We start from the raw sequence: 18,275 nt of genomic DNA, 5'->3' as shown, positions 1-18,275 counted from the left end.
TCTCTCACATTCAACAGACATCAAATAAATTCTTAGTTGATTTAAGTAAATCTATATTGATTTTTTTATTACAATTAGTATTTATCCTAACACAAATATTGCTGGTATAAAGCCCTTAAAGTACAGATTAAAGGTTGTTCTTCTGACCATTTAAAATGTTGTATACATAAGTTAAATATTGAGTTAACTAATATTTAGAACAATCACAACTTTATAAAGCTAATCTTAATTATTAACCCGCAAAACCAGATTGGAAAAGAGAGCAACCATAAACAATTCAGTATGGCAGCTGCATAATACAGTTTGTCCATGGTCTGTTTATTTTCAGTTTATTTCTTTATTTTGAACCTAAAAGTATCAAAAGATTAAACAATCTATGCGATGAATCTTGACTATCAATACATCTTTGTGTTAAAAATTCTAATTGCTGCTGTTGTCATCAACAGCTAGCAATAGATTTAATTTTTTTACCTATTTAATTTTGATAGGATGATTGTTAATCCTCTATAATGCTTGTCACTTTTCCATTTCTTTACATCTGATCTCCACTTGACAGAAAGACAGGGTTTTGCTGCACATTCTGCTGAAGTTTGTTTTTAAATATATTCCCATTTGATTGGGTGTAACAGTGTTCTGACATTAAAGCATTCTTCTATTTGGTAAATCGAACTTAACAAAAAATGAAACCTCAGCTAGCAGTTTTAAAAAAAGTCTTTCTTTGTCAAATAAATAAGCTATCTTGACAATTAACTTTATTCACAGTTGTACAAAAAAGTATATTTGTGGGGTTTACCACACTATTAAAGCATCCAGTATAAGAATCGGTGAGCATTGGTTTTGCATTAACCTCCAAGTTTGACCTTGTTTTAGCATGGATGAATGCTTGTGTGCTGCACTTTCCTAAAATAAACAATGCTCCTTGCAGATGATGTTTCTTCTACAATTGCAGGAGTCTGACATCTGGTTTATCAGCTTCATTCAGTCAGAAAATACAGAATTTGTTTATAAATGTAGGGATTCTGCTTGCCTGTGACAAGCTTGTCCTGACTTTCATCCATCGACCTGACCATTAACCATTCTTCAGTTCTCATGCACTCTGATCTCTTCTTATTGACGTTTTCAGACTGCTGCTTTTATCCTCGTCAGTCATTTTGTCCTAACCTCACTCCATAGTCACAGCCACCACAGAAAATGGAGGAGGAGGATTTAGCTACAAAGTATGCAATAAAGACAGATGGCTTTGACTTCTTGGAGATTAATCCTGAAGGCACTCAGATCAGCGGTCAAGCTGGACCCCCTGCAGTTTGTCTGCCAGCAGAATATTGAGGTTAGGCTTTATGTTACTGCTGCAAAAAGCTTGCAGAATCCTAGATGATGCAGAAAACACTGTTCAATTCACACCAGGTGTAGGTTTTAACATTTTACTACTCAAGAAATTCATCTGCAAACTCCATAGTATTCCAAGCAGGAACCATCTTAACCGATTATCAGAGTTTTGGCCATTTTACACACATTATTTTGTGATTTAAAACTGTCATTTGTTTGTTATTTCTGTTGTTGTAGAAAAATTCCCCTCCCCATATGTATATATGAAATGTTTTATCTGTTGAGATATGAATGGCAGGCTGGAGCTCACCCATCCTCTTGATGACCTTCCAACAGAGCTACACAGACATGAGGCACAGGGAGAAGCAGTTTCCCGCACTAAAAGGTCCAATTTGTTCACAAGGAAACCAATGACCTACTTGTAAAAATGTAAAGTCTTTTAATTGTGATTATTTTGTTCTTCTTAAAATTTTTTTAAAAGCTTTGTTGTTTTCTAGGACATTGTTTCTTCAGAGCGGCAGACGATGGTTAGAAATTCACCTCTGAGTTGTGGGTGGGACCGTTGGCTCTGAGTAAGCCTGCCCCCTTTCCCATCATCCATCGTTTGTACTCTCTACCACTATCTTACAGCCCCTCACAACCCCAACCTAGCACTAGCATTGCAACAAAATGGCAAACAATATTGAAGCTATCCAAACGCACAGTTATGATCCAGATGCCAGCTCAGACAAGGAAAACGAAGACGCAAATGGATCCATTTGTCTGCAAGTGGACGCATCAGAAGGGAGTTTGTGGCTTTTACATCACACCTACGAGCATTCCCCCTCAGCATTTTTTTTTCTTTTGCTCCTGGTTCACAATGATTTGAAGAAAGAAATACTAAATAACTCAATTTTAAGCTTAATTTTCTTTACCTAGGTCCTCCATTATTAGAAAAATGCCACAATAACTTGTTAAAAACACCAAAAACACAATTTTCATCGGAGTGGGTATTTTAATCCCACATGACGCTTCAACCTATAACCTATACCTGTGCTGTATCACAACTGTGTTTTATAACAGCTGTCAAAAATACTTTAAATGTTTCACAGAAACTCTGAAAGGTTTAACAGAGCACCAACATGATCTATAAAAGAGGAAATATGTGTCCTGTAAAGTTTCTCATTCCTTTCCCCCCTCTCAGTCTTCACATCCCAAACTCAAGGGGGTTGGTTAGAGAGCATGACAGAGAGGAATCTGGGGTGAAAAAAGTAAGATTAATACATGTTGAAAAAAAGAGAAAACATGCTAGAGAATGGGATGAGTGAAAAGGGGAGAGAAGCTACCTGCTTTCTTCTTCCATATACGGTGTTAGTCAGCGCTGAGAGCCAGGCCTGGGAGTTTCTCTGATTAATGCAGCAGGGGAGTGCCTCTTTGTGTCAGTGCGTGTTGTTATGCATGTATGAATCATGCAAGATACTCTTTTTCTTGATGAGTAGCACAGAACTCCACAGCAAATATGAAATATCAGTCAGATAGGTGACACGTACACGTTTTGGAAAAGGTTTAAAAAAAAAGTGTTTTTGTGCCTGAATCAAAAAGAATTCTGAAACTGCGGAGTACAGCGACAAACCCTGCAAACTGGAACACATCCTGACCCTCAAAAAGAAAAATTCATTCATTTCTTTGGACAAGTCACATGATCCCAGCAGTGCATTCTTCCCCCCATGTGACATCCTCCGATATCTCCTTTTATGGATGTCATCCAAAGGAACTCTTAAAGGGATGGATAGCCTGCTCTGGCGCTATAATTGGTGCTTGTCTTTCTAAAACAGGATAATGCCACTCAGAAAAGCCAATTCCCTGATCAGCTCATCACTCCAACTCAACCCCCCCACTACCACCACACCATATGTGTCTTTAGCTGCAAACACTTCCTGTGTGCATCTACAAAAAATAAAGCACCATAAAATGTGACTTCCCTTCCCTGCTGGAGAGCAGGCTCCCAAATATCCATATTAGGAGCACAGGGAGCAAATCTCAGAGTCACTAGTACTATTGGTCCTGTGCCCTAATTGAGTTAAAACGCCACCCTGACTAAGCCACTCTTTGTCTTGTCTGCTTACAACATAAGCTTCTAAAGACAGATTTGCATCGCAAAGCTGAATACTACATTCCACCCACCATTTCAGGTTAAAATGCCAACAGGTGCTGCGTAATTCTGTGCACTCAAGTGAGTCATAGCAGGTTGCATATTTTTCATTCAAAGGCGAACACATCACGAAACTGATGAGTGCAAAAGAGGGATTAACAGATTCTCCGTTTTGCTGTAAACCAAAATCAACTTGGACACGCGTATCTTTGTCACTCTGATATATGTGCTTACGTGTAAGTGAGACCGGTACGCAGGAGCACATATTGTGCAGGGTGTTAACACTACTGTCAGTGACCCTGAAACTGTAACCAGTCCAAGGCTGCCAAATACACGTGTCTGTGATCGGTGGGAAAAATTGGATGTTCAAAGATTGACACAATTCAGTTATATAAAAAAAAGTTCCTAAATTGTTACGTTTTTTTTTTGAAGATCTGGTTAAGAAAAAAACAAGTGGACAAGCAAAATTATAGGATTACCTTAGCCAAATTACAGGGTAGATGATAAGGAGTAAACATATGATTGCATGTTTTTAATTTAACTGGACTTATCCCTAATGTGAGAACAACACAACAGAAAAACATGTTTTTAAGCTGATTCTCAAGAACCATGTTAGCAGTTGTAATTGCTGGGTTTTAAGTCACTCATTCAAAAACAATAATAAAAAAAATAAGAACAAAAACAAACCACTTAAAAAAAAACACAGTGACCAATGACCCCTGACACTTAACCCTCAAAATATAGGGGTTACTTTTCACGGTCCTTGTCCCCCGCGTGCCAGGGTGCACGGCAGCTATCTGCATGAGCCACACCCAGTGGATGCGGCGGAGCCAATCAGAGGACGCCGTGCGGAAAGTTCTCCTTTTATGGAGAGGGGCTGCAGCACGAGCTCACATATAAGCCCGCACTTCACAGGCCTTCATTGCAGTGTAGCTCAAACACTAAACTCCGCAGGAGTGTTGCCTTCCGGCGAGAGTCTTCACAAGTCGTGAACCCCCATTCATACAGGTAAGAGGCAACTTTTGACTTTTTGTTTTCTTGCTTATAAAATTTACGCCCTATTCGATACGTTAAAGACCTAAATGTTTAAAGTCGGCGACTTCTGTCTGGCGATAGCAAATTAAAATGTTATGTCGCTGTGTCAATGAATGACAAACTGCTGTCATGTCTGCTTCTCCGTCGTAAATATCCCTGTGTTTGATGCTATTATCATTCCGCTCGTATATTTAACTAGCCGCGTTGACAAGTTTGACCTTCTCCTGCATGCCAGCATCCACAAGGTTTGCGGTTCTTCTGACGTCTCGGGTTTCGGCCCGACGATGAAGGACTTTACATTTGCTTCATTCTAAAGTATTATTTTATACATTAAGCCTTTATTTTATTTTTAATCAGCAAGTCCGTTGAGCTTTAAAAAAACGTTGTGTTTTTCTGTAGTTTTTCTGCCTTCGCTGCACTTGCTGGGATGACTTTGCTTATTTGACGGGTTTAAAGCTGTAGTTCTGGAAAACAATCAAACATTTATGACAGTGATGCGATGTGCTGAGGGCAAAAAAGATTGGTAAGGATGTTTGAAGGGGGTGGCCGTCTGTCGGTGTCATCCGAACCTGTTTGGGACACGGGGTGGTTTCTGGACCGGTCTGCTGCTGCCGGTGAGGCTGCTCTCACTTTTGCCTTATATGGCCATGGTCAGACGGGCTAGAAACCCCTTTTGTTTCAAAGCCCTGCATTTTTAAACTCGAAACGACACCACAGCGACACCCAGCGTCCAGACCCTGAAACAGGACTGTCCAGTGGTAGATGCTGAGTTTCTGATTTTTCTTTCTGCAGAAAATGGAAGAAGAAATTGCTGCCCTCGTTATTGACAATGGATCTGGTATGTGCAAAGCTGGGTTTGCTGGGGATGACGCTCCTCGTGCCGTCTTCCCCTCCATCGTTGGCCGCCCCCGGCATCAGGTACAGCCTTTTTTTTTTACCTGCAGCATAACCCAAAGCCAGAGAGTTTTTGTTTGGGGCTAACTTTAAACTTTGCCTTCCAAGGGTGTGATGGTTGGTATGGGCCAGAAAGACAGCTATGTTGGTGATGAAGCACAGAGCAAAAGAGGAATCCTTACCCTCAAATACCCCATTGAGCATGGTATTGTAACCAACTGGGACGACATGGAGAAGATCTGGCATCACACCTTCTACAATGAGCTCAGAGTTGCCCCTGAGGAGCATCCAGTCCTGCTGACTGAGGCCCCCCTAAACCCAAAGGCTAACAGAGAAAAGATGACGCAGGTGAGGATCCTGAAACTGTTTTCTGAATTGCGTTGCCAGCTCATTTGCAGCTTCCATTCAGAAGCTGTTTCAATCTTTTCATTTTTCATGCTCCATATCATTTCCTCCTGCTCCTCCTTATACTCCAGGACTCTTCTCTCCTGAGCTGATCTCTTTACCTCTGCGGATGTTTTAAGGTTTTGATCTTCCTGCACTGCATCAGGAATGACTCTTTGCAGCATGGGCACAAACTTTTCTGATCTATCAACTGATGTGCTTGTCAACAAATTTAAACAATCACTTTATATTGCTGTGTTCTGCATAACTGTGTGGCTGTGCTCAAGTAATCTTAACTTGTATTGAATTCAGCTGGTGTGGTGGTTATAGTGATCTTAACAATAACTGGTGTGATTCACTGACCTAAGGTCTCCACTGCTCTTCTTCTAGATCATGTTTGAGACCTTCAACACTCCTGCCATGTACGTGGCCATCCAGGCTGTGCTCTCCCTGTACGCCTCTGGACGCACCACCGGAATCGTCATGGATTCTGGTGACGGTGTGACCCACACAGTACCCATCTATGAAGGCTACGCTCTGCCCCATGCCATTCTGAGGCTGGACCTGGCTGGGAGAGACCTCACAGACTACCTCATGAAAATCCTGACTGAGAGGGGTTACAGCTTCACTACCACAGGTGGGCCCTGTTTTACATTTGAGCAATAGGATGTGGAGAGTTGAAAACTAAATATAAACTGCTTTCTTCTGTCTGTTTTACAGCTGAGCGTGAGATTGTGCGTGACATTAAGGAGAAGTTGTGTTATGTTGCACTGGACTTTGAGCAGGAGATGGGAACTGCTGCATCTTCATCCTCACTAGAGAAGAGCTACGAACTGCCAGACGGCCAGGTCATCACTATTGGAAACGAGCGGTTCCGTTGTCCAGAGGCGCTCTTCCAGCCTTCTTTCCTTGGTAAACCTTACATCCTCATGCAATATGGGTTGAATATTGGCACATCTGATGTTGAAAAGTGACGGCTGTATTTTAACTCTCATGCACAGGTATGGAGTCTTGTGGTATCCATGAAACTACCTTTAACAGCATCATGAAGTGTGATGTTGATATCCGTAAGGACTTGTATGCCAACACTGTGCTGTCTGGCGGTACCACCATGTACCCTGGCATTGCTGACCGCATGCAGAAAGAGATCACTGCCTTGGCCCCCACTACAATGAAGATTAAGGTATGGAGACTTGAGTTTGCGCACAAAGTCTAAAGTGCTCCATCTAAAGCACTTCAGTGTTTTTTTTCACTACTGTACTTGCTAACTCCTCATTTATGCTTTTAGATTATCGCACCTCCAGAGAGGAAGTACTCTGTATGGATTGGCGGCTCCATCCTGGCTTCCCTGTCAACCTTCCAACAGATGTGGATCAGCAAGCAGGAATATGACGAGTCTGGCCCCAGCATCGTCCACAGAAAATGCTTCTAAAGAGACTTTGCCCTCCCCTTTCTCAAACTCACTGCTCCAAGCCCAAGTGGGCTCTGCATACATGCCTGCACCAACACGCTGTATGCAAGCCCATGCATCTATTTGTCTCACTTTGGCTATGGCACATGCCCCATGGTGGGGTAGAAACTGAAGTACAGGGGATCCCAGGCGGTGTGAATTTGAGTAACCTGTCCTTTATTTTGTTTTTGTTCGTGTAGGTCATTTCAGATGTCTCTGTTCACCATCTTATTTGCCTCTATGAAGGTTTATTCTCTGGGCTCACTGCTCAACAGACCTGTAGTATTGCTAAATATTTAAATTGTAATCTAAACTTTTTTTTGTACTTTCAGCCTTAAACAATACTCGAGTTTTGTCATGTGTAACACAAGGTGTTCACCTAGTGTTGAAGTGTATGAAGGATTGTGCATGGGGTTGAAGCCTCTAGTGTACACCACAACCCAATAAAGCGCACATTGTCTGAATTTTTGTCTGCCTGGTCTTAACATTCAAATATTTTTATGCGAATAGTATTTATACAGATCACTAAAATGTGTGTGTTGCCCAAGGCTGGAACAATGCTTTTACTTTCCATAGTGATGCTTCCTGGTTAAACATTTGGAGTGAGGGTGGAGATTAGAGATTTCTTCATCGGGGAGAAATTAAGTTTGCAGTGTTAATGACATCTAAACTTGGCACCCATGCTTAATTTTTTTTTTTTTTTTTTCTCGGGTCTTGTAATCATTTCAAACGATTTTGGGGGGGGGGGGGGGGTAAAGCATCACTACTGAAGAGACTACTTGCCAATTCTTGTGGTGTACATATTAATCTTCAAGGGAAACGTTCAGGCTACTTACAATAACCTGAACTTCCAATTTTTACCTTTTTTCTGTGTGATCAAAGTACACTAGATGAGCCATATCTGCTTTTTAATCTACCTTTTTACTATTTTGAAGTAATCTCAAAACATACTGAAGTAAAGATGTACATCAATGTAAATGTATCTAACTCTGGACGATTGCTCACGACTGGCAAATTAAGAGCCATCCATTAACCCTTGTGCTGTTCTCCCTACCATGATAAAGGTGGAAAGATTTCATGTAATCCATGGACACCAGTGAGGTTCACAAATCATTAAAGAAAAAAGGTTCAGCGCACTGTCTAGTGGGTCTAGATAACTCGACTCTCAATGTTAAAGTGCCTAGGATAGCAAATGTGAATGATGCCATAATTAGACATATTTGTGCTTGTACATACAAACCATGACACAATCTATTAAATGTGAGATTTAAGGTTTAAATGCTTGGAAAGGAGTAGGAGGAAGGGAATTTTATTATTCCACCCTTTATTTGCTTTGCTTTACTTAACTATTTTACTACTACTTTTGTGGTTTGTAAATTCTAATTAAAGACACTATTCCAGAAATTATACCACTATCTTTAAGACCCCCCCCCCCCCATGTATAAAAGTATTTTTATCCGATATTTGGCTTACTAAACAGTTAACAAGAAAGCTATCATGTTCAAGCCTAAAACATTGAGATTACAATGTTAGTATTTCAAAATTAGCAAAACATAGTGTAATATATATATATATATATATATATGAAAATAAAAAACGCCCCTCTCACCCTCCGCGGGTGGTTTCTCCTCCAAGCTTGGGTCCTCTACCAGAGGCCTGGGAGCTTGAGGGTCCTGCGCAGTATCTTAGCTGTTCCTAGCACTGCGCTTTTTCTGGACTGAGAGGTCTGAGGTCTTTCCAGATATCTGTTGTAGCCACTCCTCCAGATTGGAGGTTACTGCCCCGAGTGCTCCAACTACCACAGGCACCACTGTCACCTTCACTTTCCATGCTTTCTCCAGTTCTTCTCTGAGTCCCTGGTATTTCCTCAGTTTCTCATGTTCCTTCTTCCTGATGTTCCCATCGCTTGGCACTGCCACATTCTCCACAACGGCTTTCCTCTGTTCTTTATCCACCACTACAATGCCTGGTTGGTTCGCCATTACCATCCTATCAGTCTGGATCTGGAAGTCCCACAGGATCTTTGCCCTCTCATTCTCTGCCACCTTTGGAGGTGTTTCCCATTTTGACCTGGGGGTTTCCAGTTCATATTCTGCACACATGTTCTGTATATTATTCCAGCCACTTGATTGTGGCGCTCTATATATGCTTTACCTGCCAGCATCTTACACCCTGCAGTTATGTGCTGGATTGTTTCAGGTGCCTCTTTGCACAGCCTACACCTTGGGTCTTGTCTGGTGTGGTAGATCTGAGCCTCTACCGCTCTGGTGCTCAGGGTTTGTTCCTGAGCTGCCAGGATGAGCGCTTCAGTGCTGTCCTGTAGGCCAGCCCTTTCTAGCCATTGATATAGATATACATCCGTGGTCTGTATATCTGTATATCTTCCTTTGGCCGTCTTATTATTTCTGTAGGGTATCTGATAACTAGCAGTGCGTAGCTGTTTATTGCCCGGTTCTTGTTCTTGCCCTTGAGCTGGCTTCTCAGGACTTGCCATACTTGTTGGAGGTATTTGGCTGTTGCAAAATTAATGTTATTTCTTACTTGGATGCAAAACTGCTGTTTCAGAATTTATTTTCTTTGCTTTGGGATCTAAAGTAAAAACGGGGGACGTGGTTCTTGGAAGTTTAATCTTTAAATAAAAAAAATCATCAATTTTGGAATTATAAAACATAACTTCTGATTTAATGTCTACATCAAAAAACGTCTAATTGCTTAAAGGCTACTTTTGTACAATACATCGTCTATGTCGAAATAAGTCAAAACTTTATTCAAATCTTTTTATTTGATGTAAGCAGTATGATTAAAAATAAATGATAGTAACAAACGTGTTAAAGTAATTTATTTAACTTTTTTTTATGAACCACAATAGTACATTTTTATTTAACAGATTACCTTTTACTTGTGAAGACGTGTAAATCACACAATCTTCTTACTTAATGCAATTAATCTCTTAAATGATACTTTATATTTATCTTCTTGGTTGATTTTGATTTTCAAGATTGTTGTTGTAAGATGTTTTTTTCACGTTTGAATAAATAAAAAAAGAAAAAGAAAAAAAAGAATCTACCCTCCGGAAGTCTTTCGCCAATGGGCGGAAGTAGGTCCGTCCTCGAAATAGTTCCGACGTGTTTAGCAGCATTTATGTATGTGTATGTATAATACAGGAGCTTGTAGCTCGTATTTGGAGCAAGCTTTATGAACAATTAAAAAATATATAGTGCGTGAATGGGACAATAAAATCCTACATACGATGAGTGGGACTGTGAGTGCAACTATAGAGGACATGAATACACAAATTGTCCAGGTAAGAGGGTTGCTAAAATCGTTGCAACAATGATTTTTTTCTGCCTGGGAGGGACTGCTTACCATTGACTAGTCTAATTCAGTTAAAAAAAAGGAAAGAATAAAGGTAAATAAATATAAATGAAACAAAAAGTGCTTTGTTTTAGTTAAGCTTTAGATATCACTCTTAAATGGGTTAAATTAGTGCTTCTCTTCTTAGAAGAATACACTCAGACTTGGATTACACAGCCCCACACTGTGACACTATGATTTGGGGTAACTGTAATCCATCTATGATAGAGGGAGCGAACAAAACCGCCCTTGCTTCTTTTGACATTTTTTCTAGAACAGGTTTTGGTACAGTACATCTGTTGTACTTTTGTATTTTATAAAATGTATAATTAACAAACCCTTCGGAGTGCACTCATGTGTTGCCACATCTCATAAGCATTGCAAGGGCAGCTTCATCAACACATTATAATGGCTGAATATGATTTTTTTCTCAGACATCCTGCTTACTTTTTATGTATGGAAGAATATTGTTGTGATTTTGTCAGAAATTAAAACATCAAAGTCGAACCACAAAGTGTAAGAGATAAAGCGCAGTCTCTACGGACAAAATATGGAATAAACAGTTGCTTAATTAGAATTTTATGCATAGTATATTGAAAGCCACTGTGTAACTTTTCCATTGAAGATGTTAACATCTTAAATATTCTTTCAGTGTATTACTGATCTAAAGTTGTATTTTGCATGACTTGCTTTTCTTCTTAGGCTGTACGTGTGGAGGACACAATGTCTTCCGCCTCTGCAGGAATGTCCGACTTGTCCGATGAGATCCTGCTGTGCATCCTGCGTCATGTTCCAGTGTGTGACTTGCTGACAAATGTGGCCAACGTCTGCCAAAAGTTACACACACTGTGCCATGACAAGTCCCTACTCACTAAAGTTAGATTGTCCGAGGAATACCTGGTAAAGAAATTATTTATCCTTCAAAAGTAATGGCGCTTTTCTTGTTTGAAAACTTGTTTTTCAGTTAGTTCTTACGTTTTTATACCTGCATGTAACCCTATATACACTACCAGACAAAAGTTTAAGAGCACTCCAAAGTTTTTAGTTTTTATTAAGATGTATTTAGTGTAATGTCCTGTCACATGTCTGAAATGGTGCAAAAAAGCAACTGGAGTTTCTGTAAAACAAAAAACAAACCATGAATCCTGAATACATACCAAAAGGACCGGCACAGTGCTGCAGAGTCATGCTGCTGTAGAAGTCACTTGCCCTAAATCCAGCTAAACATCCCCCTATAATCACACTTCCCCCTACTTGTTTGCCAGTCACACATTGTGGAGCCATCCTTTCACCTGTTTAACAGTGTGATTGTGCGTGATAAACTAAAGAATTCTAACTTTGTTTCCTCAGTTCACAACACCTTCCAGTCATCAGAGGGCCAGTTTCCTGGCCCTTGCAAGCCTTTTTTTTTATTCTGACACATAGTAATAATAATGATAATAATAACGCTCAAAGCGCTTACAATGTGTCCACTATTCATTCACTCCTCATTCATACTTGGTGATGACAGAGGCGTGGCTGCCAGTTCGCACCTACGGCTCCTCTGACCATCACCGGGACATTCATGCACATTCACACACCAGTGGAGCCACACTGGAGGCCAGGTGGGTGAAGTGTCTTGCCCAAGGAGACAACGACAGTTGACTGGAGGGAGCGGGGATCGAACCGCTGCCCCTTCGATCATTGACCACCAATCACCCTTCTTTTTGACACTTGTCCTGTCAACCCGGCAATTTTGAGTTTTCTTCTTACAGTTTAAACTGAGGTTAGCCTCCTACAACCAATGAAGCTAGAAGGATGCTGTCCTTAAAGCTGTTGTCTCGTGGGCTCCATGTCATGTAGCTGTTAACTCTCAGGATTCAGAATCGACTCTTGGTCTGCCCGACTTCCCTCTGTCAGAGTTTCCCAATGTTTCTGAGGGTCTTTAATTTCTTCTATTGTTGGTTGCCTTTTTCTCGTCATTTTTTAAACAACACATGACATTTTAGTCATATAATAGAAGGATTGAAGCCTACTAAGTGACACAATATGTGCCACAGTGTGTTCCAGCATACTTTTACTCTGAAGGATCTGTTTACGGCTTGATCTATTTCAGTTTAACAAACAGCTTTAAATTATTGATCTGGAAAGGTCTTATTGGTGTAATTCTGAAATGTGCACAACATTTCACTTTAAGGGAGCCAACCTACTAAAGGTACCTTTTGACTTAAATGGAAAATGAAGTGCGATACAAAGCATGAAATAATAAATGTTTTGCAACACATTCTTGTTGTTTAATTTAAGAAATCATTAATTGGTCCATTTCTTTTTTGTTTCAGGCTGATGATCACTTGGTTCGCGTCATACTGAAGCAGCTAGCCAACCGTGTTCAGTGTCTCAGCCTAAACGGCTGTTATTGGCTTTCTGGTTCCACCATGGAGTATCTGTCCCGCTGCAGAGGAGTGACGCATCTGGATGTCACGGGCTGCCGCCTCACCTCCATTTGCCTGTCTCGTCTCCTCTCCTCCCTGTCTCTGCTCAAATCCCTGGCCTTTGACGTGCGGCCGTGCTTCAACTCCGCTCTGCTGAGCTCCGAGGCGGTGGACTCTCTCAGCCGCCTCACTGAGCTCAGGCAGACCCTTTTCACGCCGAGTTACGGAGTGGTGCCCTGTTGTGCCCAACTTCGCAAGTAAGAACTGCTGCCGTTTGAGGTGTCAGGAAAATTAGGTTCAAAATTGAGACCCGCTCCAATAAAAACGGAGTTCACTTTTCTGTTGATGGAGGACATAGATAAAGAAAATTAAGCTCAAAATTGCATTTCTGAGTATTTCTTTATTTAGATCGTTGTGAATCGGGACGAACGAAAAAAAAAAGCTATTGGAAAAAGCTTATTTGTTGCATAGAAAACACACTGAGTGGACCATAAGCTCCCTGCTCTGCTCAATTCTGACGCGTCCTCTGGTAGACAAATGGATCCTTGAACGTCTTTGTTTTCCTCATCTGAGCTGGCATCTGGCTCAAAGCTGGACGGCTAGATGGCTCCAGTATTAATCGGCACTCTTGTTGGGCCCTTGTGGGTGGATTTGCTGTGCGCCAACAAGCCGCCCGCCTCTACTTTTTACTCATTTTCTCTACATCAAGATAAAAAGTGAGTATGTTGTTGATCCCTTATGGTAAGGGTTTTGCTCTCTAGGCTGATGCTGCAGTTCGATATCCCAGATGTGACCAGAGAGGGAGTGGGTGTGAGCTGCCAGCTAATGGTTGGTCAGAGCAGTGTGCCGCATTACGAACAACTGGAGGAGTTCACTGCACGGCTGGCTCCAGGAGAAGTGAGTTTTGTGTTGCTCCCGTGGGATTTGAAGGCAGTTGTTGGCGCGACTGACAGCTCTGTGTCTCAATAACTGCAGGTGAACCAGACGTTGCTGCTCCTCTACCTAGCAGTGTTCAGCGTTCACGTTCCCAAGCATCTCCGAACTTTCCTGGTGTCCATCCCTGGCCCCAACCCCGCGCACTGGCCCGCTGCACCCTCTTTAGCTCAGAGTTTGGGTGAACGAGGAGACCTGGTGGCCCTGCAGTTGCCCCGCTCCTGGTTAAATCATTTGTCTTTGAAGCGGGCCCTGGAGGGCAACAGCCCCAAGCACCTCAGCTTCAGCCGTTGCCCCGCGCTGTGGCCCCAGGTGTTCCAGTCGCTGCTGAACGGAGGAGTCCGAGACGCCACACAGCTGGTTAGCCTCAACCTGAGTGGGATCAACCACTCTCCGTACTCTGACTGCAGGAGTGTGGAGGATCAGCTGGTTGTTGGCTCTGTGAGCCAGCTGGCTGTCGCCTGCTGCCACATGAAACACTTGAATCTGATGCACAACCATTATCATCATGAGCACCCACCTGGGCTTGGCACGGAAAAACACCTGTGTGACAGCCTCGCCAAATTCAGGCACCTGCGCTCCCTCACGCTGCCTGCCTGTGCTCTGTCAGACGGCTTAAATACACATCAAGTTTCGCTTCGCAGCACGGCTCACTCCTCCTTGTTCCAGGGGTTGAAGAAAGCTCCTCGAGTTGGTATCCAGAATTACAAGCCAGACCCGGAAGCGCCTCCTCCAAGCGACGGCACGTCGGGACTGTCTCTGCTCGCGGCTGGCTGTCCTCATTTGGAGACTTTGGAGGTCATGGGCTCGAGTTTCGTCTCTGCGCTTCCTCGGCTCGAGCCTTGCTCCCGTGCCAACATAGAGCTCCGCGGCATTTGTGCTTGGGCAAGAACCATTGGTGACTCCCACTTAGCTGCGCTGGAGGCTCTGCCGCAGCTTCGGCGCTTGACTCTGGCAGGACTTCCGGGAGTCCTCCGGGGAACCGGATTGATCCAGCTTTCCCAGCAGTGCAGAGATCTGCGAGTGCTGTCGCTCGCTAATCTGGGATCACTGAAAACTATGAACTACTCATGTGCCTTGCTGGATGCCATCAAGCAGTGTGCACAGCTGCAGGAACTCAGGTTAGAAGTGACCAATCTAGGAATGGTTCTCCCTGTAGCACCAGGTTCTCCCTGTAGTACCAGGTTCTCCCTGTAGCACCAGGTTCTCCCTGTAGCACCAGGTTCTCCCTGTAGCACCAGGTTCTCCCTGTAGCTCCAGGTTCTCCCTGTAGCACCTGGTTCTCCCTGTAGCACCAGGTTCTCCCTGTAGCACCAGGTTCTCCCTGGTGGCCATTTTGTGGCAAAGTGTGAAATATCATGATTTTCACATTTTTGCACAATATGAGAAAAGAAAACGCTTGTTCAAGCAATTTTCTCTAAATTTCACACACGTGCCACCAAAGTCAGTCAACAACCATAAACCGAAGTTTCATTGACCTTTGACCTTGGGAAGAGGCCACCGTCTTGAATTTTCAAAAGAAACGCCTTAAGTACCAGCTAGGGCTGCACAATATGAGGAACACTCGCAATTTGCGATATTAGTGATTAATATGACAAGATGACGATATAACTTGCGATTCATGAAAAAGTAGCTAAACAATTAAATACATAATTTCCATGTCACTGCAACAGTTTCATTTAAATAAAAGTCAACTTAAATTACACTCCAAATGACCGTCGTCTACAAAGGAAAAGAACATCTAGTATAAAAAGGCTTCATCCGATTGGTCAATGATTTAAAAGGGTCTTTCTCATTGGTTAAATGCATAAAGGGATTTATTTGATTAAATACTTCAAGCTGCCATAAGATTGTTTTAGCACATTTAAGGTAACCACTTATCCCAATTTTCGCTGTCTTTTGCGATATGCGTATTGCACAGCTTGATATCGCGATAACGAGAAATTTGCAATACTTTGTAACGTACAACATGAAGATATTAGGAATGTGAGAATGCTTTACAAAAAACCACCGTCACAAAGGAAATCAAAAAGTTAACTTTGTTTTTTTTGGGGGGTTTTGGAAATGGTTTATTTCAAGCAATCGAATAAGAATAGTACATGAAAACAATACAATCATCAGTTATACATTCATACAATGACCTATCAAACTGAGGATAATTAGACATAAAATTAAATATTGCTTGAAAGGGAGTGGAAGGCAGCGAATTTATATCATCCCACCCCTGTTCTACCATTTTATTACATGATTTATCAATATCCGGTTCCTAGCTTTTATCAGACAGACTAAGAATCATTAAGTATCAATAAACACATGACAAAGATGAAATACTTAATTATTATGTAAAATAACTATTTTAGAAATCAACATGGCAAATGCAGATCAGTTATCCCAAATATATGCAGATTATGTCACTTACAAAAGTCATGTATATGATTAAAAAATAATAGTATATCAGTAAACTAGACATAACACTGTTTCAAAAATCTTCTTAGCATTACATTATTGCTGGTGAGTTTGCACGTTCCCCTTGTTCGTGTGTAGGTTGTTTTTTTGGCAGTCCAGCTTCCTCCCACAGTCCAAAGGCGTGTTTCATAAGGTTCATTAATGACTCAAAACTGTTCCTGAGATGGGAATGAGAGTGTGTGTGTCCCTGTGATGGACCGGCAAACTGTCCAGAATGAACCCCTGCCTCCCCCTGATGGTGGGATGGACCCTCAGCAGGCATAGAAGATGGGTGGGAAAATAGATGAGTGTTCGCAGTCATTAAATAGGAGATCATCTTCAAATCATTCTTTCTATTACAGAAGAATAATCAGTAATACTAATATGTTCTAAGATGGTTGGTATTAGTATGGTTAATTTTTCTTGGTACTTTATCTTCAATTTTCACAATGTAGATCTTTTCCATTCTGACATGAAATGCTGTACTTACATACATTTTGGTGCTTTCTAATGCTTTTTGTTTCTTAGGTTAGAGCAGCCTTATCTGAACGCCAACGCGGCTTTCTTTGAGGCTCTGTCCTGCTGCTCCCGCCTGCAGCGTGTCTGTCTCATCTCACGCAGCGGCACCTTTGACCCGTCAGCCACAGAGGCCTTCGTGGAGAAAAGCTCTGAGCTCATCATGTGCCACATGTTGATGGGCGGCACTTTGGTGGCCTGTCGAACGCTGCAGAAAACTTTATTAGAGAGGTGAACAACTCTGTTTTTGGATTATGAAGAGACGGCCTGTAGTATTGACTCCTCACAATGTTGTGCTTTTTCTTTTTAGATTTTCAGCCAAGCGCCCAGCTCTCAGCGTGGTCATCTATCCGTTACATCATGAGGACCTGCCCTCAGTCATCAGAGGCATTCCTCTAACACTGCTGGATCAGATCACCTTATTCCAGAGCCACGTTGCACAGCCACCACGCTTATCACCACTGTGATTCAGTGTGTTGCTGCTGCAACCAAAATGCACAAGAAACATTTTTATTATCATGTCATCAGATCGCACATTGCAAATAAGTTTTTCAGGTCAACAATGCGTCAAACTGCGTTGTTTACATTTACAGAACAATAATTATGGTGTTTAAAGGGACTTTCAAATTTTTATTTTTTGGACTTTTATTGTGTGCCATCCCATGGCTTTTCTGTTATGAATTATTTCTGAACTAACACCACTTTGTTTCCTAAAAATAATAAGCAAGAGTGGTTCCAGAAACAAAAGGAAATGGTTGTTCTAGGACTAAGTCTTTGCCTCTGAAGCTGATTATAGTGTGATGATTTAATAAACAGCCTAAATATTTTTTTATACTTATTGCCTCTGTAGTTTATGTCTGCTTTGACTCACAGCAAACCAAAATGTATAACAAGCCGTCTGAAGTAAGTTCATGATCCATTATTTGAAACTAAATGTGTCAGAAGTGACAATATAGATTTTTTGTGTGTAAAAAAGCTGTTTCATTTATAAGCAAGATGATGCTTACTGTGTATTTATCTTTTTAAACATTAATGTTTGAAAAAGGAAAGCATCCTTAAAAAAGTGCCTTTTAGGATTTTAAGAGTAGTTTGGCTTTTTTTGACAAAGTAAAGCTACATTTAATAATCTAAATGCGAACATTTCTTTTTTGTTAAATAAAACGTAATTACCATATCTGACCAGCAGGAGGCAGTACACAAGGAGAAATCCCAGCAATAGCTCAGGCATTTATAATCAATTCATGATGTAGTCGCTTTGAAAGCAACGACTCAGATTTGAAACACTTTATCTTGTAAAAGTGTGCTTTTTTAAAATGCATACTAGAATAGCGTCTGTGTTAACTGTTTTATATATTGCAAACGAGCATACATTTGTAAAAAAAAAAAAAAAAAGTTT

General features: G+C 41.5%; 2 protein-coding genes across 2 annotated transcripts; both read left to right on the top strand.

Annotated features, from left to right (window-relative positions):
• Positions 1-4,340: 4,340 nt before the first annotated feature.
• Positions 4,341-7,684, top strand: LOC101168921 (actin, cytoplasmic 2). The gene is made up of 7 exons (XM_004065978.3): positions 4,341-4,465; positions 5,285-5,410; positions 5,495-5,734; positions 6,161-6,407; positions 6,491-6,682; positions 6,772-6,953; positions 7,059-7,684. Exons 2-7 carry the CDS (start codon positions 5,288-5,290, stop codon positions 7,200-7,202), a joined length of 1,128 nt encoding a protein of 375 aa, XP_004066026.1. The 5' UTR covers positions 4,341-4,465; positions 5,285-5,287; the 3' UTR covers positions 7,203-7,684.
• Positions 7,685-9,556: 1,872 nt separating this feature from the next.
• fbxl18 (F-box and leucine rich repeat protein 18) lies at positions 9,557-17,713 on the top strand. Its single transcript, XM_004066044.4, has 7 exons — positions 9,557-10,524; positions 11,277-11,474; positions 12,893-13,242; positions 13,747-13,882; positions 13,961-15,039; positions 16,892-17,110; positions 17,190-17,713. The coding sequence occupies exons 1-7, from the start codon at positions 10,471-10,473 to the stop codon at positions 17,344-17,346; spliced, it is 2,193 nt and encodes a 730-aa protein (XP_004066092.2). The 5' UTR covers positions 9,557-10,470; the 3' UTR covers positions 17,347-17,713.
• Positions 17,714-18,275: the final 562 nt, after the last annotated feature.

The sequence above is a fragment of the Oryzias latipes genome, chromosome 1, assembly GCF_002234675.1.
Source record: "Oryzias latipes chromosome 1, ASM223467v1".
Classification (NCBI taxonomy): domain Eukaryota; kingdom Metazoa; phylum Chordata; class Actinopteri; order Beloniformes; family Adrianichthyidae; genus Oryzias; species Oryzias latipes.
Note: the sequence above shows the minus strand (reverse complement) of the source record. Positions and strands in the feature narration are given on the sequence as shown.

Coding starts and splice junctions, on each gene's coding strand:
- LOC101168921 (XM_004065978.3), top strand. CDS start 5,288: ATGGAAGAAGAAATTGCTGCCCTCGTTATTGACAATGGATCTGGTATG. Junction 6,683..6,771: donor CTTCCAGCCTTCTTTCCTTG/GTAAACCTTACA, acceptor TCTCATGCACAG/GTATGGAGTCTTGTGGTATC. Junction 6,954..7,058: donor CCACTACAATGAAGATTAAG/GTATGGAGACTT, acceptor TTATGCTTTTAG/ATTATCGCACCTCCAGAGAG.
- fbxl18 (XM_004066044.4), top strand. CDS start 10,471: ATGAGTGGGACTGTGAGTGCAACTATAGAGGACATGAATACACAAATT. Junction 13,243..13,746: donor TGTTGTGCCCAACTTCGCAA/GTAAGAACTGCT, acceptor TTTGCTCTCTAG/GCTGATGCTGCAGTTCGATA. Junction 15,040..16,891: donor GCACAGCTGCAGGAACTCAG/GTTAGAAGTGAC, acceptor TTTGTTTCTTAG/GTTAGAGCAGCCTTATCTGA.